The sequence below is a fragment of the Agelaius tricolor genome, unplaced genomic scaffold, assembly GCF_023055355.1.
Source record: "Agelaius tricolor isolate 1412-34295 unplaced genomic scaffold, bAgeTri1.0.p SCAF_1, whole genome shotgun sequence".
In the NCBI taxonomy this organism is placed as follows: Eukaryota; Metazoa; Chordata; class Aves; order Passeriformes; family Icteridae; genus Agelaius; species Agelaius tricolor.
Window position 1 is genome coordinate 69764261 of NW_027269261.1, and position 25449 is coordinate 69789709.

Consider the following 25449-nt stretch of genomic DNA (forward strand, 5'->3'; position numbering starts at 1 on the left):
TTCACTGTACCCACCTCTTCTAAAAATATTTTAGCAGACTAACAGACACTGAATAATTACAACCTGCTTTTTCCAACACAACCCCAAAATACTGTTTCCTGATATTACAGGTGTATTGACATTCTATATGTACGTAATAAAGGAATCCAGGCTGTTCAGGGCTGCATCTTATGTTCTTCCTTGTTTTTCTATTGGACATAGTAGCATTCTTCCTGAGCAAATTGGCTTAGAACGTGTCCAAACTGGCTTTGGCTCAGTATTATTTGTCTACAGGCAAATCATGTTTACACAGTGCAGACAGGTCTAGCCAAATGCCAGGACCTTTAGAGCAGCAGCAGTTTTTCTCTGGAAAGGAACATTAGGACAGGATGATCTGTATTAAGAGTGAGATGTTGTAAGCCCTCTTTTTTTATGGAGAAGGGAGAAAGCTGGAACTGCACTCTGTATTAGTGGGGCTTACTCAGAAAACTGGATGTGGACAGACCTTTCTTGCCTTTTACTTTGAGATGATTTTGAACTGATTCTGGAGGAGGCACCTGTGGCTACCATTCCCTGTCCAGCTGGAAGCTGGCAAATCCTGAGAGTTGTGTCTGAGTGACACTAGCAATATTCCCTGTAGGCACACTTGAGCTGTTAATGTGAAAATACCTGAAGGAGAAGAGCAGCAAATGTAGAGCTTTCAGACAGAAGTGTCAGTGTCATAGAAACAGAACTGTGGCCTTGGTCTTTTCTGTAATTTTCCACCCCAAAGAGAACTGGAGCTGCTCTGTGCTGTGAAACCTGTTTCCCTTGTCCTTCTCCACTCCCACTTCTGTATTTTAGGCTGTTCTCTGCCTTCTGTCACACTTTCTGTAACCAAATGAACTAGCCCAACACACTGGTTATCTTTAGATTTTACTTGTTTACTAGCCCCTGGATCAGATAAATTCCCCCATAAAGAGGAAGTTACAGTTATGAGATGAATATGTGCAATCATGACTTAAACTGAGATAATTTCATACTGACAGGTGCTGTGGAGTTGCCTTGCTATATCATTGCTTGCCTTGCGATGGACAAACTGGGAAGGAGAAACACACTCATTCCGTTCCTTATTTTAAGTGCACTGATCTGTGTTTTAATTATGTTCATACCTCAGGTTAGTCACAAATGCTTGGAAGTGTTCCTATAGCAGAAATTGATTTTAAAGGCTCTTAAGTCAGTAGATGCAGCTGCTCTTTCTAAATCATAGAATAGTTAATTAAGGACTGGTTTTCAGTTGCAGCTGCCAGTCTAAGATAGATTTCTGTATTTTCAGTACAAGTTTCAATGTCATTGCTGGAGTCACACATAAAATGCTCCCAGCAATTCAGTGAACCAGGACTGGTAAAAAGTGATGTGGAAACTAGTAACTTATTGAGCAATTTTTAAAAAGCAAGCAATGAGTATTGCTTATTGTTTAAAGAAGGGTCACAACTTCTGAAGAATGTAAATTATGTTTGGAAGGGTGTAATTTTCTGGTGATATATTTATTTGTGCTCTCTTTCAATAGGATTTCAATACTTTAATTATCCTAGCAAACATGGCTGGAAAATTTTCCATAGGTGTGGCATTTGGCCTTATATATCTCTACACAGCAGAACTGTACCCAACAATAGTAAGGTAAGAATTTTTGCCGGTTAGGTATCTTTCATTAATTAATTATTTTTCATTCATTAATTTGTTTTTCTACACAAGGTCCTGCAGCTCTTGGCATCAGTGGTGGTGATCTGAAAGACTTGGGATGGGATGACTTCCTCAGCTGCCCTCAGAGCTGTCTGGACTTTGGCTGTACCATAGTTTTTTATTTATTTTGCATTCCATGTGCATTGATAGGTTCCACTGGGGAGCTAGAAGAATACTCAATACTTTCTTAAACTTGTTGTATGCCTTTCTTATAAGTCCTGGTTATTAATCCCATTATCTGTGCTGAATGATAATTATATTTTTAATCTTAATTACAGAAGCAGCTGAATTTCACCACAATATAAATTTACATTGGCATGGCAACAGCTTCTTAGTATAATTGCTTAAAGACACAAATCTTACTGATGTTTTAAGTGTCTGTGCATTTCAAATTGTTTCCTTTAACTGCCAGATTCTTACTCAAATTCTTTTCTGTGTAGATCACTTGCTGTTGGAAGTGGAAGCATGATGTGCCGTGTAGGAAGTGTGGTTGCTCCTTTCTGTGTATATCTGAGAAGTATCTGGATTTTCATGCCACTTGTAGGTATTTATTTCAATGGCGAATATTTTTTGAAAAGCGTTTTGAAAATGTGTCACTTTTTTTCTCTTTAGTATCTTACTACTAAGTATGTTTTTCACGTGACAAAGGAAGCAAAAGCTGAACATTTATTTCAAAAAGAAAATTGAGTAAACCATTCTAGTTTGAAATTTTCAAGTCCCAAATTCTAGTAGCCTCATATTGTTAAAAATATGCTGCTAAAGCAAAAGAGAGACTTTGAATCACTGAAATATTTCAAGACAAACAAAGAAAAGTTTTTATAATAGAAGACAGAAAAATATTTATGCTCTGAATCCTAGCATAAAATTGATAAAAATATTCTGCACTTACCCGGTAACATTTAGGAAGTGTTGTAGTCCAGACTTTTTTGCAGGCCCAGCAGCTTTTGACCATGCTCCTGATTTAGTTTCACTTTTTTTCAAAGGCATAATTCTTCCATTCCTGAAGTAACCACAGGTAGCTGGATTTTCTTACATCATGCCTTAACATTTTCCATGGCTTCTTTGGGATGTTGCATCTTTGGAACAGCCTCCCAAAAGATCAGGAAGGTGTTGTGCTTACTATATTTGTTCTCCACACCTGTCCCAAAGCTCCTATTCTGTGTTTTTCACCAGAACTGAACAAAACAATTCATGAGATAGAAAAAGATAAAGAAATGGTTACCATTAGGTTTTGTCTTTTACCACCAGTTGCCCCAGAAAAGAGAGGTGGGACCATTCCTTTGTGTACTTTGGGCATTTTGTAGTAGATCCACTACTACAAAATATTTTATGTGTTCCCTACTCACATATGAATCACATTTCTTCATTGCATTTCTGTTACAAAGCATTTTGTGCTTAGAAATCCTGCAGCAATTCAATCCATTTTTTCTTCTGAAGCATAAATTATGCTTATATATGTAAAACCAGATGGAATTCCAAAATTTGCATTAAATTTTTAAGTAAAGAAATGTTTATTAATGATTTAAAATAGTTTCAATTCTTTCAAAAACCCCTTAGAATTCACTGTGACTAGGGCACTGCTGTTATATGCAGATTATACATGTCAGAAAGTGAAAGTGTAATGGGATGTGTCTTTAACCTGGCATTCTTAGTCAAATTTTATCCACCATATTGGAGTTTCCTAAACAAGGGCATTGTGTCCCTTTGATTTGGCAACTAAAAAAATCTTTAATTATAGATTGTTGCAGAGAATTCTTGTGAGCTCATTTCATTACTTAAATTAATTACTTTTGGTTGTTTTCAATGAAAACTAAGAGGATGAAGGAGACCACAAATTAATTTATTTCTTCAAGTTCCTAAAAATGTTTTCTTTCTTAGCAATGTCTCCACCAATATATGATCCCAGAAAAGACAAAGAAACATTTGCACAGCAGAGTGGTCATGGGAGAACATTTATTTTTTTCTCTTGTCAGCATTTTGCCTTTACTGTCTGAAATAAGATTTATCTGTGCAGAAGTGCTGCAGTTAAACCACAGATGGGGGAGTGCTCAAATGTTTTGGAGAGCAGTGCAAATGGCAGTATAAACACAGAAATTATTTCAGCTATGAATAACTCTCAGGGTACACAAGTTATCCAGAGTTTTTGTAAAGTTGAGAAGTAGTTCACAGTGACAATGTTTCCATTATTAGCTCCTGTTATAGAGCATTTGTCAATTTATTAAATAGGCTTGTGTTGAGTTGGAGCATAGCGTGCCAAGTCTCAGGTCAAGTAAGTGTTTTGGAATGGAAGTGAAATCAAATGGATTACATTTGTAAGTAAACTGATACACATCACGCTGATCTATTGCAAACACCACACACTGTTGAACAGTTACTACTGCTGTTGGTTTAGCACTCTGCCTCATGCACACTTATGCCACCTGGGAGTACTGCAAGCATCTTGGGTGGCTATAAATCTTCGATAAGTCTATAAATTGAATAACTTGCCAAGTATGTTTTTCATGTGACAACTTTATAGAAAACATGCAGTAAAACAACTGCTCCTTATATAACCTATTTCTGTTTCTCAGCTGTTAAAGAGTTATGTTGCAATAGCTCTTTAACAGGGTTGATTTTTCTCTCAGAAAAAACATAAATTAGAAATTTAAAAAGCCCACAGTGGTGTTAATAAATGATTACAAACCCTCACTCAAATACTATTGGTTTTTCATGTTGAAATATAACCTTTTTTGTTGAAGTAGGAATTTTGTCAATAAGATCACGTTTTAGATTGATTTAGAGCCATCAGATGTAAATATAATTATAAATGTAAATATAAATATACCTATAAATATAAATAGCACACTTAATAATAATTTGTTCTCAGAAGTAAAGGTATTATTTTGTAGGGATATTTAATTAGAATTATCTTTTGTTCTGGAGTATATATATCAAGTCCCAGTCTTAGACCACTGCAGAATTATAAATGTTGCTGCAGAAAAGGAAGAGGACATAAGAAAAATTATGGTAAATATTTTCTGAAGATTTCTATGGTATCTGTTAGAAGCTGTTGGTTGTACTGAAGTGTTGGGAACACTCTAAGAGTTTGAGTAAGCAAAAATTCAGATTTCAAATTAACACCCTGAAAACACAATGCATTTAACCATGTATGCCTGTCAAATTAACTTCAACATACTTAAATACTACAATAACACAAATACACTTTTTTGTACACATAAGCATTTGACAATATCAAGGGAACATTTTCTGATACTGAATTGTGTATTTAAAATAGTAAATACACACATACAAAATGCATGCATTTGTAGTGAGGGTTAAATTATGTCAGATGCCTTATGAAGAAATGTGCCAAGACTGCAGAAGAGTTGCTTTTACTAAATGTGAGTCCCTTCATTGATAACTGTGGCTACTGCCCTTGAAAAGGTAGATGTCCTTGAATTAATACACTGTGACTTGATTGTTTCATACTCTGTCTGTTGTAGGAAATACTGGAAAAGGGTTTGAGGGTCAGGGAGAAGGGAAATGTACTGAATTACTCAGCATGCAGCAGCTTTCACATAAGAGGAAAAAAAAAAAAGGAAACTAACATGGGATGAAATAGAGTTATGAGAGCTGAGATGAAAAGGCAGGAAAGATGGTGGTGTGTACACTTACAGAATAGTGAGAGTTCTCAGGGGAATGAGAGGTAGGTTCATGAGGAGGGAAAACATGAGAAGAATGCCAAGTGTCTAAAAAGAATAATGAAAAAAGACACACATATTCAAAGCACATAGTGTTACTTTAAGCTTGTTCTTTTGAGTACCACTAGTGACCCAGTTCTCATACACTCCAAATTCATGGGTGTCCCTAAGATTCAATATCCTTTACAGATTCCAATATCCTCAGTTATAAACTTCTGACTGACTAAAGGGTGTACATAAAAGAGGATATTATGGAATAGCTGCCATGTGTCAATTTATCCTGTCTTTCCATGGCAGAAAATCATGTCTGAATAATAGAGAAGAAATTTGACACTCAGAGATGAGATTTTAATATTTTGGAATATATTTTTAAGTATCATCCCTGCCACATACATGTCTAAAAGAATCTCATTCAGTTTGTGCCATTTCCTCTAGTCCTATTACTGCTAGTTTTTTTTTTAAACTTTCATAGTAAGACCATGACTTTTATTTTCACTGTAGTTTGTAGTATTCAACAGTTTGGGGTTATTTTTTAATTTTGGTTTGTATTTTTTTTTGTCTGGCTCTATATTTATTGCAAAGCAAAAAGGAGGGTAAGCCAACAGTGCATTTTGCTTCCTTAAAGAATACACGAAACAAATTCCTCTTTTTTTTTTGGAAGGGAAGAGAAGCAAAACCAGCATAGTGCGTGGGCAGGCAAATAGCAAGGTTACTGTAGGGAATTCTGATTTTAAAGCACCTTTCTGACTTAAAGTCTGGCTTAGCTGCAGATGGTAGCTGGGCAGCTCTTGTCTCAAGCTCTGTATGAGATGTAGGCACAGTGATTCCAAATGTTCTCTCTCACCCTTGGAAAGAATGCATTAAGCAAAGGACAGACTTCAGAATCAGCACAGGGCAAGATAAGGATAGTACAGCATCAAAGTTCACAGTCACAGAATGGAAAAACACTGAGACCAGGCATGATGTTCTGTGTGAAAGCTTTTCTATCAGGAGAGAATTAGGTCATTTATAACCTGGTGTTGGAGGACTGTCAGGGGTTTAATGCTGTTCTGTACTCAGAGAAGCAAAGTGGGAATTGGTGTCATTGAACAAGAAATAGAAATGTCTGTGTGAAGGGAATGGGAATGGAAAGAGTAGATATTCCTGGAACAAGTGAGTGTTTCTCTATTGACCCCACATTATCCTGATCCTTGCACCACTTATGGTGCTGCTGTGGAATTGTGTACACCATGGACAAATCCAAAATGTGATCGCAGTGCCAATGTCAGTAGATGCCTGCACTCCTAACAGTTCTTCGAAAGTGAGTGTAGCAAAGTATTCCTGTTGAGAGCTAGCAGATGCTGAAGAGCTCTCCTGAGCACAGATGTGTACTTCTGTGGCTCTGGGCCAAAAAGCCGTATTGAGAAATTCCAATCTGGCTGTGTAGAGAAGGAACAAACACACAGGTACAGGTACACAGGAGCTGGAGTGTGAATTGAGATTACAGGTGGCAGGGAAATTGTAGCTCTGTGAACGTGCCTGTAAAAAAATGTATGCAATCCTAGAATCAGTTCTTAAATACACTCCTGATACTGAAATACTCAATGAAGGTAATATGTGTTGTTTACTCAAATTTACTCAGAATTATTCCTGCTTGCACTGTATCGATCCCTTGTGAACTTCACTTGCTCATTCATTAGTTCTGCTGCATAATCTTTTCATTTATGCAACAAAAAAGACAGATCTTTTATACAGGCAACATTTAAGACTTATGATCTTTGCTTTACAGTTTCTTGTACTTTATTATAGATTTACTCTCAAGCAAGATCAAAACTATGGTCAGATTGAAAGACTTATTTACCTTACAGCTACTGTTTATTTCTTCCAGTTGCTTGTTGGAATCATGGCTCTTCTGAGTGGAATCTTAACCATAATGCTTCCAGAAACACTGGGAAAACCATTGACTAATACTTTGGTGGAAGCTACAGAAATGGGAAGAAACAAGAAAAGCTGTTCAGAAAAGACTCCTCCAGCACATAGTGGTGCAGCATCAGAAAAGATAGAGATGTTTGGTCAAGAAAGAGTCAGCACTGACAAATAAAGCAGCAGCAAAATGGCCGTTCCCAATTTTAATCACTATATAATTTATATGATCTCTGTATTCAAGAAATGTGACCGTTCTGTAATATCTGTGCCTTTTACTTTGTATTCTGTCTTCCCCTTTTCAATAGAGGAATTGTTTGAAACCTTTTCAAAGTGACTGGGTTACTGCAGAAAATTGATAGGATTTCTAGATCCCTTATCAAACTTACCCAGACTTTAAACTGACTTGCTGTGACCAGTTGGAATGATTACTGTAAATGTTGGAACCTACCTGATTACATGTATGTAAAAAAAATATGCCAATTCTTTGCTTCACATTTTCTGCAGTTAGATTTGTGAACCTACAACAAAGTGCCCTGCCTGGTCTCTTCCTGTTGCAGCTGCCAGTTTACAGGCTTGAGACTTCAGAACACAGTAAACTCTATTACAATTCAAGAGAGAAGCCTTTTCATTGCATCAGGTCATATCAATAATTTTAAACTAATTTATTCTTTTTTTTTCAAGTTTTCTACTAGAAATGGTGCCATTGCTAACAAAAGGAAAGTATTCTATGGCACGGCTTCTGACTGAAAAAATAATACTAAGTTTGCAAAATGTGCAAATAGTTTGTATATTCATTCTGTTGAATGGCAAATGTATTTTTATTAGGGGTTTAGAAAAAAAATGTTCACTGGATCTACTACTGTTTTAGTTTAGGTAAAACTAAACTTGTCTGATCCCATTTAAAGTCATATTCATTCCAGACCATTATTTCAGTGCACCCTTTCTCACTTATTTCAGCTTAAATCTGGCATCAGATTTTTCTAACTTCTAAGAGCTAGACCAGCAACTTTGCCAAATGCCTCCAGGAAGGTCTTCATAGTCCTCAGTGGAAAAGAATAAATGGCATATGGCTCTTATTCAGGCTCTCTGCACAGAAGTGGATTTAGTTATTAATTTTTGGTAGAAACGGTTTCCACTCACCATTTTTCTCATAGATCAGCTGTCTGTAACTAATTTTTTCCTTATTATATCACACAAAACCAGTTAGAAAAATAGAATCTAAAAGATGGTAGCTGGAGGACACTGATCAATAGAAACTCAGAGTCAAAACATCCCACTGCTGCTACACCTCATGTGTGCATCAACACTTATTGTTGGTGCAGTGGTTCTGCCTTATGACTCTGGACCATAGAAAACTGATAAATAGGAATGCATCATTCTGGCTGCTTCTTTTATGGCTTTCTCCCACCTCCCCTTTTTCAGTCTATCTCTAGAGCTGAGGGTTTCTTCCTTGTCTGAAGATCTGCATCTCCTTTGCTTGCCCACCCTTGGTCTGAGGTGAGCAGCACAGGAACATCTGTGTGCTGACGTTCAGACAGCCCTCTCTTGCCTGGGTTGTGTGAATTCAGTCCTCCCTGGTTTGAAATCAGTGTTTTCCCCTCTTAGGCCCCTATTCTCATGGCATGGTCTCATCAAAACAAGTCTTCCTTCATCTTTGCCATGTACCCACCCCAAAGATATCTCTAATACTTTAGATAGTCTAATTGTAGAAATTAATGGCCACATTTTTCAATTATATCTGCACAGTTTTATTAGTTTCAATGACTTCTGAAACCAGAATAATGGTTTATATCCCCTTATAAAAGATTTTCTTCTTCACTGCACTGTCCCAGAATTTGGTCCTGGTATTAGGAGAAAATAATACCTATATGAGGACCAACATGCTTTAAAGCAAGTAAAAATCAGTAAATTTAAGTTTAGGGAGTTTCTCTGAGATAATAACATAGAAAGCAGAAAGGAGTCTTCATGCTTCTTACAATTCTGTGGGTGTTCCAGTGTTTGCAGGGAAAACCTCCAGAAAGACCTGCATAGAATACTGTGGCTTCTGTCCAGATATGAGTTCAGCAAAAGCACTTAACCTTCCCCCTGTGAGTAATCCCATCATTATTCTGAGAATGACTTGAATACATACTCTGATGACTGAAGATCAGATTACTCACATGCTGTGGTTTTCTATTTTGCTGAAGAGCAAACCCAGTATTCTTCCACTGCTTTCAGGTCTCCCTCCACTTCCCAGAGCAGAGCAGTTCTCTTTATCTGCAAGATCTACTGCCAAACTCTTCCTGCCCAGCCTTAAATAAGGGTTTAATCATGCTAAAAAAACACCATCATGCAATACACCTAACAAGGAATTACACTGGTACTGTCTTGCCTTACAACCACCCTCCCCACACACAGAGCTCCAAATTCTTTCCTTATTTTGGGGATCTTTCACACTGATACTCCCTCTTTTAATATCTCAAAACTCTATCTTAAAACTCACTACTCATAACTTTTAGGAATGTACAGTCTATTTCTAACAAGGTATTAAAAGAATATTTACAATTAAATTTTCTACTTCCTTATGTGCTGAGTAACTGATTTTGGTCTTACCCTGCCAAGAACACCCAAAGCATATTCTGTGTTCCTTTGGCTTGAGGGATTCAGGATCTGGTCATGTGTAATCAGTACACATAAGGTGAAGAAAAGAACAAGGAGAAAGTTAAATACACACAATGATACTGATACTGCTTACAACCAAAATTGAATTGAGTCTAGACCACAATGCAGCTTGATGGTTTAACCCCAAAAGCCATTTCCTCCTGTCACTGAAGTCAGTTGGTATTTGGTGTTTAATTCAAATGACCCCTGAATTTTCCTGAACTAATGATGTTACTGTTTTTCCTTGGAAATAAAATGTTTGTTGATTTACAGGTACATCTTTTGTCATTTTATGCATCAATAGCATAGAGATTGCCTTGGGGTATCCTATTCTTTAACCTGAGGAAGAGTATTACTTTTAAAAAAAGTAAATAGCATGTATCATCTCTATGTCTCTAGCATTTCTATTTGCTTATTTTTTCCATATGGGCAAAAATATGTTTAACACTAGTCATGCATTATAAATGTAGGAAAATCAGGGTGAGTTGATTTCTTTCTCTTAAATATTCATAGATTTTTTTAAATCCTCTTGCAAGAGAACATTGAGTTTGAGAACAAATGCTTCTGTTCCTATGGGGCATATTTTCATTTCAGTGCTCATAAGAAGAATTAATTTTCACAGTTTCTCACTTCAGTTCAGAAATCCTTTTATGTTTGTATTTGTCATCCTTATCTTAGTGCAAATTTTTTTGTGCTCATCAATGTCTCTGGAGTTACAAAGTGGTTCTATGAGATAATGAATTAGAGTCCTTATCTGTCTTAATTGCTGGTCACTACTGCATGATGGGCAAATATTTTTGTCTGAAATTTGATATCCAGTTTTATCAGACAGTCTTGCAATTTGTTAAGGACATACCTTTCTGGGTTAAATATAACAACAAGAGCAACTATTGTGAATTTAATGATAACTGAGGGAAAATAAGTACATGTGTTTGGTATTTCAAATTTGTATTTTTAAGCTATACGAAAAGATATATTTTCTACTTAACAGCTTCATTCAATTTCTCTGTGCAAAATTCTGTAATTTAACCAACTATGTAGAAAAAAAATGCTATGCAAATCATGTGTGGTTATGATATGCTTTGGGTGGTACCCTGAATGTCTGAACAAGGGGTGAAGCCTCCTGGAAGGCTGAGGGCTTTTGTGTAGTGGCTCTGTGGAAAGACAAATGGCCTGACATCCCAGCTCTGGGATGGAGTGAAGGACTTTTTGGCATTCTTCTGTGTCTTCCACAGGTTTATTTTATCAACCCCTTAGGTGCAGTCACTTAGGAAGCCTCTGTGGCATCGGGCTCAGCAGTGTTCATGGCCTGTGAGTGCCTTTTGGAAAGGCTTAGGAAAAGGTGAGCTCACTTGTGCCATGGGCTCTTGGTCCAAAAAGGCATTTGTGACTGCAGAAAGGAGGCTCTGGATTCATCCTGAGCCCTGTACAAACATCTGAAAAATGTTTGTCTGAGTCCAAGAACAGATTCCTGAGGGAGATATTAGATACACGGACTAAAAAGAAAATAGAGTGTTGACAAAAACTGAGTTTATTCTATCAGGGAAAATTCTAGTCAATGCTGACAATTAGTTACCTGTCACAGAAAGAAAGACTAAAACACATATATGTTCTGATAGCCCCATAATTTTGTACAAGGTTCTGTACTACATGGAGTGTGTCTTTTGGTTACATGGGGGAAGTATGTACTCATAGGAAAGTTTGTTTGCCCAGAATTTGTGGATTTAATACAATATATTTTAATGGGTTTTTTTTAATGTGTATTTATTATCTGCAATTATGTGCAAGAATAAAGTCAAACACACATTTTTTCATCTTTACACCTTTACCTGATTAAATGAACTTCTATCACCAACTGTTCATTTGGTTCACACTCCCTTAAAGAGGCCTGGCTGGTGTTTTGGCATTCCATGGAGATCCTACGGTTTAGGATGGCAAATATCATGTGTGTGTCTTTTCCCTGTTTGTCTTTGCAGGTGTAAACCAAGATTTGGGTAATGTGTTAAGTGGTGACTATGACAAAAGGTGCATTAAAAATGTGACATGTTTTGCATTTCAGTTGCAGGAAAAACATGATTCTTTCTTGCCTTTGTTTGTATAAGCTGACTGGAGCAGTAGTCCCTCAGACACATTCAGTAGTGACAAGAATAGCTGCAGATACTGTGGAATGGGTGTGAGTTACCAGAAGAGAGAGTAGGTGACCACAGGAATGACAGAACAATGTACTTGTAAGCACGTGGTGTTCAGGGCATGTGAAGACTAACTATAGCTTCCTCAGGCAGGAATTGGAGTGGGCTGACAGTGCAAGGAAAATAAGAATCGCAGCAATTCATAGCTCTATTGTTATTTGTCCCCTTAGAGTGTCTCAGGAACCTATTTATTTTTCCCTTAAATCTCTAATTAGTGCAAATGACTCAACTTTCCATGCATATTTTATTAATCTTGTGTTTTCTGATCAAGTTACACTCATTGCTTTGCTTCATCATTTGCGTTTTGAAGGCTTAATGCATTCCTTGCCAGGTGATTTACATTCCTCTCTGAAAGTAACTGGAGTGAATGGTCCAAATAGTTGCTGCTAAAGCTGAGAAACTTGAATCAAGGCTGATAAACTGATTTCAAGAGCACTGAGTTCAATCAAGCTGAGAAAAATCAAGCCTAAGAAGTATATACTTCATATGGGGAAATATCCTTTTTAGTATGACTGGTATATAAAAAGTGATTACAGATTCCAGTTTCTGGACAAAACAACACTTTCAAAAAAATTACTAACCTAGACTTATGAATAATCAGAAGTAATGGGGAATATCTCATTTAGTGACAAATCCACTCTCCTGTCCCTGCATTCCTGGCTAACATATAAGCCATGGATACTGCTTGGGTATTTGTTGCAGATAAGTAGGATCCAGCTATGGAATGCTCATAGGCATTCAGTTATTAACATTGCCTCATAATCTTCCACATGGAGATGAACAGACTTGCATAGGAATAAGAACAAAACAGCATCATGAGGTGATTCTTGTAAAGACTGTCTCCACAGCCTCACTGCCAGTGATGAGATTAAAAAGTGGTTTTGACTGAGGTAATCAGGAACATGGCAAAACAACCATCCTAAACGGTTGGGCTATCTCTCAGTAAATATTTTCACAAATCTTTTCAATAGGAATGTCATCACTGCTGGGTTCTTCCTCGTGGAGAGAGAATCCCCCCAGAAATAAGTAAATAACATGGGACAACAGCAAAATGAGGCACAGCGGAAACTCCTTGCTGAAAGAGTAACTTGCCATGGACACTGATGCTTGACTTGAACTGGTTAAAGAAGTGGCAGATAAATGGTGCATGCCATTCACAAGATCTGAAATAGGTCAGCACTGCTGTGTTCAGAGAAGTAATTTCTGCCCATCATTATGGCTCTGTTCAGGATAGCACACAAAACAAAGGGAGTGCTAAGGTAAAAGGAAACACTTCTTAAGCACTGCTCAAGCTGGGTTGGTGGTGTGTTGGGATGCCACTGCCAGTCATGGTTCAGGGAGAGCTCCAAGTACAATCAGGGCTGTGTTTGTTCTGGGCCAGAAGGCTGGCAGTCTCTTCCCAAACATACAAATCATGACTTGCACTTTACCAAACACAATGTGTTTGTTCACCTTTGCAAAGTACTTTAGCCCATAGAAGATTCTTTATTAGATTAGGTATCCCAAACCAGCTTGAATTTCCTGCACCTTTTTCTCAGGAAAAAGCAGACTGAAAATTCCCTGAAACATTCAGACTTTCACAAACATCTGTCACAGAATGTTTTGATCCAAATCATTCAAATTTGGCAAAGTTCTAAGCAATACGCAGTAGAATTTCAGGAGGAGAAGTAGCAGGCAGTTTTTATCTTAGCTGGAACTGCAACCTCTGTTTATATTTGTAGATTTCCATATGTGAAAGGATCCTTTCCAAACCTATTGTAGATACCCTGAAATGACTTAGACCCGTGTTTATTTTACTATACAACAGGCCCACCAAAAATTTAACTTCTAAACAAGCAAACCTCTGTTCCTCTGCTGCCTTCCCTGTCTTAATCCCCTATTTTCAGAACACTCAGAAAAATCAAGCCATACTATAATTTGGGAGAATTATGCCTTATTCCTGTCACTGTTGAAGGGAAAATCCTTTAAAAAATTATGTATCTCAGAGACCAGTGAAGTGTAATGTATCATGGCTTTAGTTTTCAGAGCACAGCTAGATTGGGAGGCAAGAACAATCCACCGTGTGTGGCGCACGCTGTTGCTGTTCGTACAGATACTCTTTGGATAGCTGCTGGTCTGAATTCAAATGGCAACAGAGAAGAGGCACCTGCTTGGAAGATCCTTTGCAAATGCTGTTCGACAGGGCTGGAAGGGAGTGGTCGGCAAACATCGTTCTGCTGAGAGTGTTCAGGGACGAATGCTCAGGCTGTCAAATATTAGCCAAAATATCCTGCCAACGGCTAATGCCCCTGAGGCAATAAACCGGGGTGTACGGCATGCAATTTCATCCAAGAGCTCCTGCAGAGAGGTTTGTTTTTGACAAACTCGTGTTTTTGTGCTGAAAACAGCCCTGCCTGGCTGCGCTCATTGGGGATTTGCGGTCTGGCAGGAGCCCGCTCGTTCCGCACCGACCTGTGGTGCCTGGAGTTCCCCACCTCGCCGCTCAAGCCATTGCTCCAGCGCTGTGGCAATCCTCAGGCAGCTCCAAAGCACTCAGAACATGACTGCCTGTGAGGGACGGAAAAGGACAATGTATTCCCTGCAGCACAGCGGGTCCCGTTGCGCCACCCCCAGAAGGAATATCAGGGGCGAAAGTTCTGGCAGGTGGCAGAGAGCCCGGCCCTGGCAGAGGCCGCCGGGCGCTCCGGGAGCGCTGCCAGCGCCGGAGGCGGCCCGAGCCTGGGCCTGGGCACAAACAGCTCCTTCATCCAGCGGGGCGGGAGCAGGGCCCCGGAGCGCCCCGGGACAGGGTGCGGCGGCCCCCGCGCTGCCCGGGACGCCGGCTCTTCCAGGAGGGACCGGGGGCCTCCTCCTCACCAGGTATCGCCTGCTCTCCCCGCTTGGGTTGTTTCCAGACCGTACTTCTAGGTGAAGAAGTAAATACTGGATGCCGGAGCCCTTTTGCTGCCGAGGGCCGGGAAGCGCCCGCAGTAGCTGCGTGGGGAATTCCCGCGGGCAGATCCCATCTCCCGGAGCCGGGCAGGGAGGGCTCGGCCCACACACCGAGGCGGGAGGGGTGAACCGCAGGGCTTAGCTGGGGGGGAAGGCCCGGGATCGCAGCTGCTCCCTGTGGCCCTCCTCCCCGGCCTGAGCGGCGACATGCCGGCCCTGCGGAGAGAGGATCGCAGAGAGGGTTGATTTCCTTTCCCGTTTGGGAGGAAAGCAAGAGCGTCGCTCGGTGTGGAGGTGCTCTTGGTGAAGGCAGCTCTTGCAGGTGGCTGATGGAGGGGTATCCCAACCATCCCTTCGGAGTTGTGTCCCATGCTTGCAAACAAACCGCCTGAAGGAGGAGCTGAGGCCTCCGGGGTCCCCTGTGACAGTGGCTCTCTGTGATCACCTGTGAGTCCTGCTTTCTGGAAGCAGTGCTGTGTGTGCAGAAAGGATGAGGGGATCCCGAGGAGCCTTTAGAGTTCTTTGTTCGGTGAGGAAAGATCATCCTCGCCTTTCTCCTGCAGCACTTCCTAAATGTACATCTCACAGGGCAGCCCAAAGAGCAGAAAGGGGACCTGGCCAGAGTCAAAAGGCCAAAATCAGGAGCTCCTCCACAGCAAACACTCAAAAATGAATCAGTCTTTGCCCAGAAAAAAACCCTCTCTAGGGTCATGTGAAGGGAAGTAACACCAAGGGTGCTTGTAAACTGAGGAAGTGATAAAACAAAAGTGATCAACAAAAAAAAAGAAGGGAAAAAGTATTCCATGGCATGCACTGACAGGGACAGTGGGTACAGCTGCCCTGGTGGATGAGGAGCCTCTCCAGAAGCTCAGAAAAGCTTGAAAAGCTTTAGCCTTTACTCCCCAGTACCAGAGGCTTCACATGATTCAAAACAGTGTTTCAGCACTTATGATGAGAGTCAGTTAAAAAAAAAACCCACACAAACTAAGCCCTTCAAATATAACAGGTTTTGGTTTTCTTTACTTACTTCCTGTTCTAAATTTTCTGGTCAACAGTTCAGCTGGGCTTTTTCCACTGTTTATTTGGGTGTGTAAATATGCTTATTTTGGTAGGGCAGCCAGATTGCGACACCAGCTAAGAGCGTCCAGCCTGCTGTGACCGTGGGCTGCAGCTGCAGCTGGCAGTGGATGTGCACATTCCTCTGTGTGTGTGTGTGTGTGTGTGTGTGTGTGCTGGGGATCAGTGTATTTATCCATACCAGCCATGTTACCCCCTGCCAGAATGATGTTAGAGCTGGCACCACTATGTCTTAGTGGTAACATACAGCTATTTGAGGCAAGAAAGAATAAAGACCCCCTTGTGTCACATGAGGCTGACATTCTCTTCAGCTATGGGAGTTGGGAGGTGAAGTCACGTCACAAAGTATCTTGGTATTTTTAAAACGAATTCGTTCTGGCCTGGGAGAAGCAGGAGGGTGGCAGGGACATGAAACCCACATCAGGCAAACTGGTGTCCTTGCTGGGGAGTACAGCTCCAGGTAACTCTCTCTGGCTTCTGTCCTGTTCTTTGTACACTATGAAGGGACAGAGAGCTAAACAATACCTGTCACCATGCACGTCCCTCCCCAAGAGCTACTGCAACTGATCTGCTTTTAAAATGCTGATTTTTGCAAAACACTCAGGCCTGTCTGAGGGGATGGGAAGTGTCAGCCCTGCTGGGACTAAGCTGGGCTGCCACATCAGCTAAAAATAGTTTATCCTTCTCTGCCCTCCACCCAGCAAGATGCAGGCCATGCCGCCAGGGCAGAGCCATAGGTGGGCCTTGCACTCAAAGCAGGATCAGTAGTTCTGCAAAGCCCGAGCTGTTCTCAGTCATACAAGCTGTGTGTAGCCTCTGCTTTGCACCCATTTAGTTTTTGGCATGAAGGCTTGTGCTCCTGGACTGCAGCAGTAGGTGCAGGAAAAGTGGTGCATTGAACAGGTGCTTGTCATGGTCTTCTGAGCTGTTCTCACAGGCTCCATCACTGTCAGCAACCCCTTCCTGCCCTCACTGGATTTTGCAGCACAGGGATCAGTTGATACCAAACTGGCTCATCTGCAAAAATCCCATCTGAACTGGGTAGACTTGTGAAACCTGAATCTCCACCAAGCCACAGCTCCCCTTTCTTCCCCAGGGACAGGGAGGTCAGTCAGGAAATTCAATCTCCACCATGGTCCAAGGGCTTCAGCAAAGGAGAGTTGTGAGGGACAACTGAAAGCACATCTCTGGCAGGTGGATAATGTACCCATTGCATATGTTCCAGGGCGGCTGAAAAAGCAGGGCTATGCTTGTCCATGGACTGCTGGGAGGCTCACTGGGCACTGTGAGAGCCACATACCATTTCCACAGCTGCCAGTTCTGAGTGAGAAGGTTTGTTCACAAAGATGTGTTTAGATACCTTTCTCAGAACTAGTTTTCCTCAGTAATTACAGAATTATTACCCAGCCCCCCAATTTCTCGTTGCTGACATTCTTCCTTACTTTCCCACTTCCCTTCCCACAGCATTTTTCCAGACTGGGTTTCTGGGTGTCAGCCATGCAGGCCAGCAGTTCTGGTCCAGGGTCCATTTCCCCCCCATACTGTGTCCTCTTCCTCTGCTGTGCAGGCACTTCTGTAGTCAGCTTGTAAAAGAAGATGTGCTAATTAACAGAAAGAAACTTAAGCGTTGCCCAGAGAGGAAGGAGATGGGTTGTAACAACCCTTGGCTGTGATGCAGAAGGAATGCAGTGACAGGCAACAGTTCCTGCTGCTCTTTCCCTTCTTACATAGCAGAGACATCAAATTTTAAGTAGTAAAACCTCAGGGGTAAGTGAGAAGCTGTGTGAACAGTTATGAACAAGGATCTCATAAATAAACCTGACCTATCATAATTCCATGTTGTCTGTCTTGCCTAAATTTACATCAAAGATGCCAAAAGCCACAGGAAGATGGTAAATCAGCCTGTCATTGTAAATGCAGGCACTGGTTTCCAGTAAAAGTTCTCAGAGAACAATTAGTGAGGCTGGATTTCTAGTCACTGATAAGCAAGCCCCATAGGAGAAACCAGAACCATCAGGGCACACAACTGAAGGTCTGTCTCACTCAGCATCCTCTCCAAGAGTGAATATTGTAGCTATTCCAGGAAAAAATTAGTCATAGACAGAAGGGATCCTCCCCCGACAGCCTTGGTCAGATTTTGGCAGTAACCTACTGAAGGGGTGCCTGACCCAGCAGGAGCACCCCTACTCAACCTGTTCAAAGCTGCTAAAGGATTTATCACTTCTGAAGTTGCCCAGTCTCTCTCTCCTGGGCCCATTTAGTCCTGGCTTTGGGGAGTTTGCAGGGTGCATGGAGCTGCATGGTTCAGTTCTGCTTGGTGCCTTCACCAGTGTGAGACCTGAGCTGGCCGTGGCCAGGAACACAGGCTGGCACTTCAGTGGGATGGGCAGCCAGGTGACTGTCTGCTGAGAGCTGTGTGCCACTCCTCAGGACAGGTGCCAGCTCCAAGACTTGCCCAGGATGGGGGAAAACAGGGGGAAATAGAGACACTGCACTTCCTGGAGAAGCAATCAGCAGATGAGGAGTGGAGTGGAGCCCAGGACATAAAGCAAGTTATAAAGTAATGCAGAGAGAGGCAAAAATACAGGCCCTTGGAGCAGCAATACTGGCTGGCACCTGGGGACTGCCACGTGCTGCTGAGAGAGCATGGCAGCCATGGATGCCCATAAATCTGTCCAAGGTAGTGAGTCATGCTGGAAGTACAAGGACCAGGAATGGATTGGAGACCTCCAGTGTGATTTGATTCTGCTGCCCAGGCAGTGATAGCCCTCACTGCTGGAGATCCCAATATTCAAGTAACCTTTTGGCCTAACAAGCTTAAAAAAAGCCAATTTCTCCAGAGCTCTGTGCCTTTTGCACCTGACACAATAGAAAACGATGAGTGCCTCACTCCCTCAGATTTTATTGAGGAAACCTTCCCCAAACCAGCCCAAGCCCTAGTGGTGCATGAGCAGATCTGCTGAGGATGAGGTAGTGGCTGCTTAAAGACTTTTCAAAACTTTTTTGTCATATCAAAAGCTGATTTTTTTAAACCTAACCACAGTCCTGGTTGTGTGCAGCAGTTAATTAGTTGAATTAGTTGTTGGGGAGGGATTATGTTACATCTCATGTGGGTATTTCGTAGCCCTGGATGATAGTGATGTGTGATATGCTGTTTCCAAATGCAGGTAGGAACCTCTCTCCTCTCTCTGCATCCTGGAGATGGCCTCACCCAAGGTTGCAGTGGTGGGTGCAGGAGTCATCGGCCTGTCCACAGCGCTGTGCATCACAGAGACTTGTCCCAGCTGCTCTGTGGCAGTCCTTTCAGATCAGTTCAGCCCCAACACAACAAGTGATGTGGCAGCTGGGATGCTCATCCCTCATATCTACCCAGGTTTGTTTAATTCAGGGCAGCACTGCCCATGGCACCTCATGCAGCTGTGTGCAGTGGTGCATAGAGGCTCAGGAAAAAAGGTGCCCTCACCTGTGTTTTCTGTCCCATATCCTTGATACTCATTTGAATGCTTCTCTTCTTTGCATTATTCCTCTCTGCACGTTTGGTTTTGTTCACACGCAGACACACCGATCCACAGGCAGAAGCAGTGGTTCCAAGAGACCTTCACTTACCTTTTTGCCATCAGCAACTCAGCCGAGGCATCAGAGGCTGGCATTCACCTGGTCTCTGGGTAAGAACAGCCCCTGGGGCAGCCTTTGGTACATTTATGCTGTGTTCTGGAGCAGGTTTTTTTTTGCTAGATTCAGGGGTATTCCCTTTAAGGAATAGCTTTTATGTCTATATTCCCAAGAAACTGCATTGTAGCTGCTCACATATGATGTATTTTTAGGCAAAATTCAGGAACAGGTGTGCACAGAAAACCCACTCAATTCTGACCAGCACCAAATATCTTTTAATAACCAATGTTTTTCACACTGTTACCTACTAGCTGTTTGCAGCAGGGATCATCTCCATAGGAATGGGACTGCAGGATCCTCCAGCTTCAGCAAATAGGTACAGGGATTCTGCTGGGGTGTGTGTGTGTTGGGGGTGTTTTATGCTGCCTATTATGTACTGAGAAATTTGCCTCTTAGGAGTATTGAGACTGAGCACTCTGTAGCTTTATGGATACCCAAGGAATGGTGAACAGGTGTGCAAGTGGCCCCACCAGGTCCAGCCAGGTGTCTGCAGTTGTGGTGGGGACATTGTATGAGGGCATTCTGTACGTACACCATCACTGGAAGGGCTCTCTGCAGTTTATTTACCCTGGTGTGCCACCCTCACACTCAGCTGTGCTGACTTCTGCCTGTTTGCCCAGACAGAAGGTATTGCAGGAGCAGGCAGCAATTTTTCCCCATTGCTGTTAGCCTTGCCGAGTGGCACTGATGGAGAGAAAGAGGTTCTGAGCTCCTGGGCTTGTTCTAAGATTGCCATGACACATAACATGGCAGAGCAATAGCAGTGAAGTTTTCCAGATTTTTCTCTGTCTTTTTAGTTGGCAGATCTTTAAAAGCCCTCCCAAGGAAGAGTTACCTTTCTGGTCAGATATTGTGCTGGGATTTCGACCAATGTCCGAAGCAGAACTCCAGAAGTTCCCGCAGCACCGATTTGGTCAGGCCTTTACAACCCTGAAATGTGACTGCCCACCTTACCTGCTGTGGCTGGAGAAAAGGTAGGATTTGCTGCACCCTGGGCATGCAGGGGGAAACCCTGGCAGAGGGACTGGAGACAAGACAGGGTTTCCTTGAGAGCCTTAGATTTGAACAAAACTGGGAAAAGGCTGTTTCTCATTGCGGAACATGCAACAAGCTCTTGCTTGGGGAGAAGCACAGGAAATAAATACAGAACTTTTCTGAAATGTGGAAGGCCCTATTTATGCAATGTCCACTTTCTCCCAGTGTGTCTGTACAGTGGGGCTTGGAGTGTGAGTGACCCTGGGCATAGGGCCAAGATAGCCACAGGGGCCATGCTTGGTCAGCCAGACCTTGAAGGTACATCAGGAGCCTGCCATGTCCTGAGAAAACATTTGGCCGCTCCACATTTTCCAAACTTCCCAAATAGTGTCCCTCTAGTGTTCCTCTGTTTTTGAAGATACCTCCAGTGCCTGTGAGAATAAGCACGTCTAGGAAGGTGTCTTATTGTGAAGATTTTGCTCTTATGAAGTAGCTGGACCAATTCTTCTCAAATTTGTTCAACAACTGGAGTAACTTCTTAATCCATTTAGACCAAAAAAACCCCAAGTGTTAAATATCATCATCTTGTAACAAATTTCTTGAAAAAGTTTGCCGGCATAAGATGGGTGATGCACTCACTCTGAGGAGTTGTGGCTTCAGAGTTCATGCCTGGATTGACATCAAAGTTAGAAAATCTGCTGATTTCCAAATTTTTAAGTTTCCCCCCAATACCTCAATTTTGGAGAACCATAGGAGAGACGGGATGCAGATCTAAAAGGGCTTTGACATGCTGGGACATACTGAGGTAAGTATTTAATCCAAATAAGGACCTCTAAAGTGAGCAAATGGCTGTATCCGCTTGAGAGAAAGAGACAGGCTGCAAGCTGATTTGGGGTTAAGTAAAGAGATGTGTACTGACACCAAGGTACAAATTGCCAGCTCAGCTGGTTACTTGGATGCCTTTCATCACACTGCAAAATGTGAAAAAGCATTTCTTGTTGTAGCAGCCAAACAGGCTGGGAGTTCTCCTGTGGCATCAGTGCCATGTGAGGTCTGTGCACATGATCTGTCATGTTTCATTGCCTAACTGAAGCAAATTTCTGCTGCAGGACAGCTAAGTTGTACAACCCATTTGGTATCTGCCATGTGATTTCTGCTCCCTCCTTATTCCTGCTGTAGTCATCTTATTTCTCAAAGGATGTAGTCTAATGAGATGATCAAGCTCTTTTTTTTTTTCTCTTCTCCCTGGTGATGAGAAGTGAGAGAATATTAAACATGTAGCTAATTCTCAAACCCCTAGTGACCATTCTCCTGGCAATCCACAAGGAAAATTTTTGTTGTGCCTACCTTGCTTGGCCAAAAATAGACTTCAGGAATTTTTTCCTGCTTACTTGCCCAAATTCAGGAGTTTTCAGGAGGTTTTTTCATTGGTGTATTTTTTATGGCGTGGTGACAGAGTCCCAGTTACAACTCTTAGGAGCTTGTCCTGCAAGCTGCCCAGCCACAGCTGCTGCATGAGATCTCCCCTCTGTTCTTCACAGACAGCTTCAGTGTCCTGCTACATCAGGTTCCAGATCATCAACTATGCCCTGGATTTTTGGCTCACTCACTGCTTTGTGGGAAACCACTGCCTTCATAGTAGAGTTGATGACTTTGCCAGCTGCTAGAAGGTTGCAGAGGATGGGATTTTCCACTTAGTGCATCACAGACCTGTCTCCTGACTTGCTTATGCTAAAACCCCCAGCAAAAACCCCCTGCAATGGGATCCAGCTGACAGCATCCAGGGACTCCAATTCATACCAGTGATTTTCCACAGGGAAGGGCAGCTTTAAAATTCAGGCGAGTTCAGGGGAGGATTTGGCTTGAAATTGAACTCAAAAATTAATCTCAAGAAGAGGTGACTTCACTGAAGAACAGACATGTATGTGTAGTGCTCTGAGCTGTCCTGGAGGACTGCTGGCTGCTGCTCCAGAAGATTATGGGCACCTGAGGGTCCTGTGCCACATCTGCCCAGCCTTAGTGCAGATATTAGGGCTTGGCACATGGCATTAGATGGCTTTGTAGCTCGGGAGGTGAGTTGGGAATGAATGAGACAGCATATAACAGGCACACTAAAAGGGGTGTAGGACAATAGCTCTGCCACTAGCATGAGCAAGTTGGTAAATCTGTTGTTTCCCAGCTTGCTTGGGCTGTTAAATATTGATACTGTTACAGAAATGAATCAGACCACGAAGACCTGACTATTTGCCTAGGGTCTGATGCCAGACCCTTCTCTAAAATTGCTCAACTTGCTGTACTTTTTCCAGCCCCACCAGGCTAGATACCTCTGATCAAATCAGATAAATCACAAACAGAACCCCCATGGCATTTTCTTTGCTTTTTGTTCTATCTATTGTTTGGTTTTGATCAGTATGTAAAGGCAAAGGCAATCTATATCATTTACTTAATGTTCATCATAATTACATATGGGTTTCTTTTCTGCCTCACTTTTGGAGTCTTTTTGCAGGTTGAAAGCAACTGGCACCCAGATGTACACCAGGAAAGTGGCAGACTTGTGGGAGCTGCACAGAGAATATGACATCGTTGTCAACTGCACAGGCATGGGAGCCCACCAGCTGGTGGGGGACAAGCAGCTCTTCCCTGTCAGGGGACAAGTACTCAAGGTTCGCGCTCCTTGGGTGACACAGTTCATCCGGGATGGAGATGGCTTAACTTACATCTACCCAGGAATACACAGGGTGACCCTGGGGGGAACCAGGGAAAAAGGGAGCTGGAGTCTCTCTCCTGATGCTGGCACTACGAGAGACATCTTTGACAGATGCTGCTTCCTTGAGCCCTCACTGCAGGGAGCTCAGGATATCGAGGTGAGGGTGGGCCTGAGGCCATCCAGGCAGTGTGTGAGAGTGCAGAGAGAGGTTTTGAGCCAAGGAGGAATTAAGCTCCCAGTGGTTCACAACTATGGGCATGGGGCAGGTGGCTTTTCAGTGCACAGGGGCACAGCCAAAGAAGCTGCTCACCTGGTGGAAGAGTGCATTTCTGCTCTGCGAGGCTCCTCATCGAGAGCCAAGCTTTGAATCCCAGAGGCTCCTTTTCCATTTACAGCTAGTGCTGCATCTCCTAGCAGCAGCTTGGACTTCAGGTCCATTACTGTATAGAAGGGAACTAAGTCAACATCTTGTTCCAATGCAGATACTCAGTGGTATCTGTAACCACCTTGGAAAGGCATGATATGTTGATCCATGTATTAGCCCAGCTGATCACCTCCTCCATCTGCCCTGGGCATTTGTCTTAGTCTCATGTGAAGAGGACAAGATACATAAATACTCTTCACATAACAGATTGCTGCAGTATAATTCAAATAACATCAATTAAGCATTTCTGCACCTGCATCTAAAGGGTCTCAGATGCAGTAGGCTCAGATTCAGTAAAAATAGGTTGTATCCTCTTGTACCAAATCTAATCTAGAATTGCCCTTGTTTCTGCCACCTTGCTAATAAATTTTATCATTGTCTATAGGATTTAAAAAGAATAGAAAACCCCATGCAGTGCTGCATTACAGTGCTGCATTACAGTGCTGCAGGTCAGCTCTTATAGAAAGCAGTTTTAGGTCACTGTCACACACAGTGACCAGGCAAGTGTGATTTTAAGAGCAGGTCTGTAATACCCATCACTGCATTTGCTCATATTGCACCTCAGGGAACTTAATGTTTCTGCTAATATTGCCCCACATGAGCTACAGTTTTGTGTGTCTTTTCTCATGCTAGTTTGCAAATCTGTTTTTTCCCTTCAAGGCCCTCAGATTTTGCTCTTAGACACCAATGATTTCCCCCCAGGCCCTCCCCTCCTCCCCCACACAACAACATTGATATGGCCTTTGTTCTTCTGAAGAGGATTTTTCAGAGTGGGCTGGGGAATGCAGCATCCCTTTTCTACTTCACAACAACACTGACTGCTTTCCTTGCAACAGCTGATAGGAATAAATTGGAGACAAACCAACAAGGATTCTAACACCACCATCAGTTTTATAGAAGAGCCATTTAAGACTAGATAAACACTCTAAGGAAAAATTTGTCTGTAACTGGACATGAGCAAGTTCCTCTGCTGTAAGAAAGCCGAGTCCTCTGCTCACTCCATGGCAGAGGCTCTGTTGGGCTTTACACTCTCCTCAGCAATTTAAACCCTCTGATGTGTCTGAAGATAATCACTCCCCAAAACTGGATCTTACCATCAAAGTACAGGTCTGACTCTTAGTGATTAAATGACTCATTACATCTTTAATGGCTCACTTGAGAGTGTTGCCATCCATTTTTGTCTAGCTTTTTTGTCCACAGAATTACAAAACCATTCAAAGTCCTTCAATAATTCCAGTGATTAAAATTAACTGAAAAATAAAGTTCTAATAGTGGAGCAAAGGTCACTTCTGTAGTGTTTTCTTTCATAAGCAAGGGATTTTCTTTCATTTGGGATGGCCTGACAGGGCCAAGAAAGGCCACGTTCAGCTACCAACTCCTGCTGTTCTCGGGGGGGATGGGGACAGTTATCATTTGCAAGGGACAGCTGTCAGAAGAAACATCACCAAATTAAATTATGGGTCAATAAGTGCCTGGGACGAGCCTAAGCCAGCCCTGCCTTCAGCAGGGCAGAAGAAGAATGAAAAAGAGAATCCTCATTTTCTCAGC

General features: G+C 42.2%; 2 protein-coding genes across 6 annotated transcripts in view; both read left to right on the forward strand.

Annotated features, from left to right (window-relative positions):
• SLC22A16 (solute carrier family 22 member 16) overlaps positions 1 to 11746 on the forward strand; it is a 35623-nt gene extending 23877 nt beyond the window's left edge. Inside the window, exons 5-8 of the mRNA XM_071438528.1 lie at positions 1008 to 1135; positions 1529 to 1638; positions 2142 to 2241; positions 7249 to 11746. Coding sequence (XP_071294629.1) covers positions 1008 to 1135; positions 1529 to 1638; positions 2142 to 2241; positions 7249 to 7461 — 551 coding nt within the window. The 3' untranslated portion in view covers positions 7462 to 11746. The remainder of the gene's footprint in view (positions 1 to 1007; positions 1136 to 1528; positions 1639 to 2141; positions 2242 to 7248) is intronic.
• Positions 11747 to 14763: 3017 nt separating this feature from the next.
• On the forward strand, positions 14764 to 25187 carry DDO (D-aspartate oxidase). 5 transcript variants are annotated; one of them, XM_071438558.1, is made up of 6 exons: positions 14836 to 14974; positions 17349 to 17455; positions 19291 to 19496; positions 19680 to 19788; positions 20593 to 20769; positions 23277 to 25187. In XM_071438558.1, the coding sequence occupies exons 3-6, from the start codon at positions 19325 to 19327 to the stop codon at positions 23842 to 23844; spliced, it is 1026 nt and encodes a 341-aa protein (XP_071294659.1). In that variant the 5' UTR covers positions 14836 to 14974; positions 17349 to 17455; positions 19291 to 19324; the 3' UTR covers positions 23845 to 25187. The 5 variants fall into 5 exon arrangements, with proteins under 5 accessions (XP_071294642.1, XP_071294677.1, XP_071294650.1 ...); XM_071438541.1 differs by lacking the exons at positions 17349 to 17455; positions 19291 to 19496 and adding an exon at positions 20047 to 20111 and having other exon boundaries at positions 14764 to 14974; XM_071438568.1 differs by lacking the exon at positions 17349 to 17455 and having other exon boundaries at positions 14840 to 14974.
• Positions 25188 to 25449: the final 262 nt, after the last annotated feature.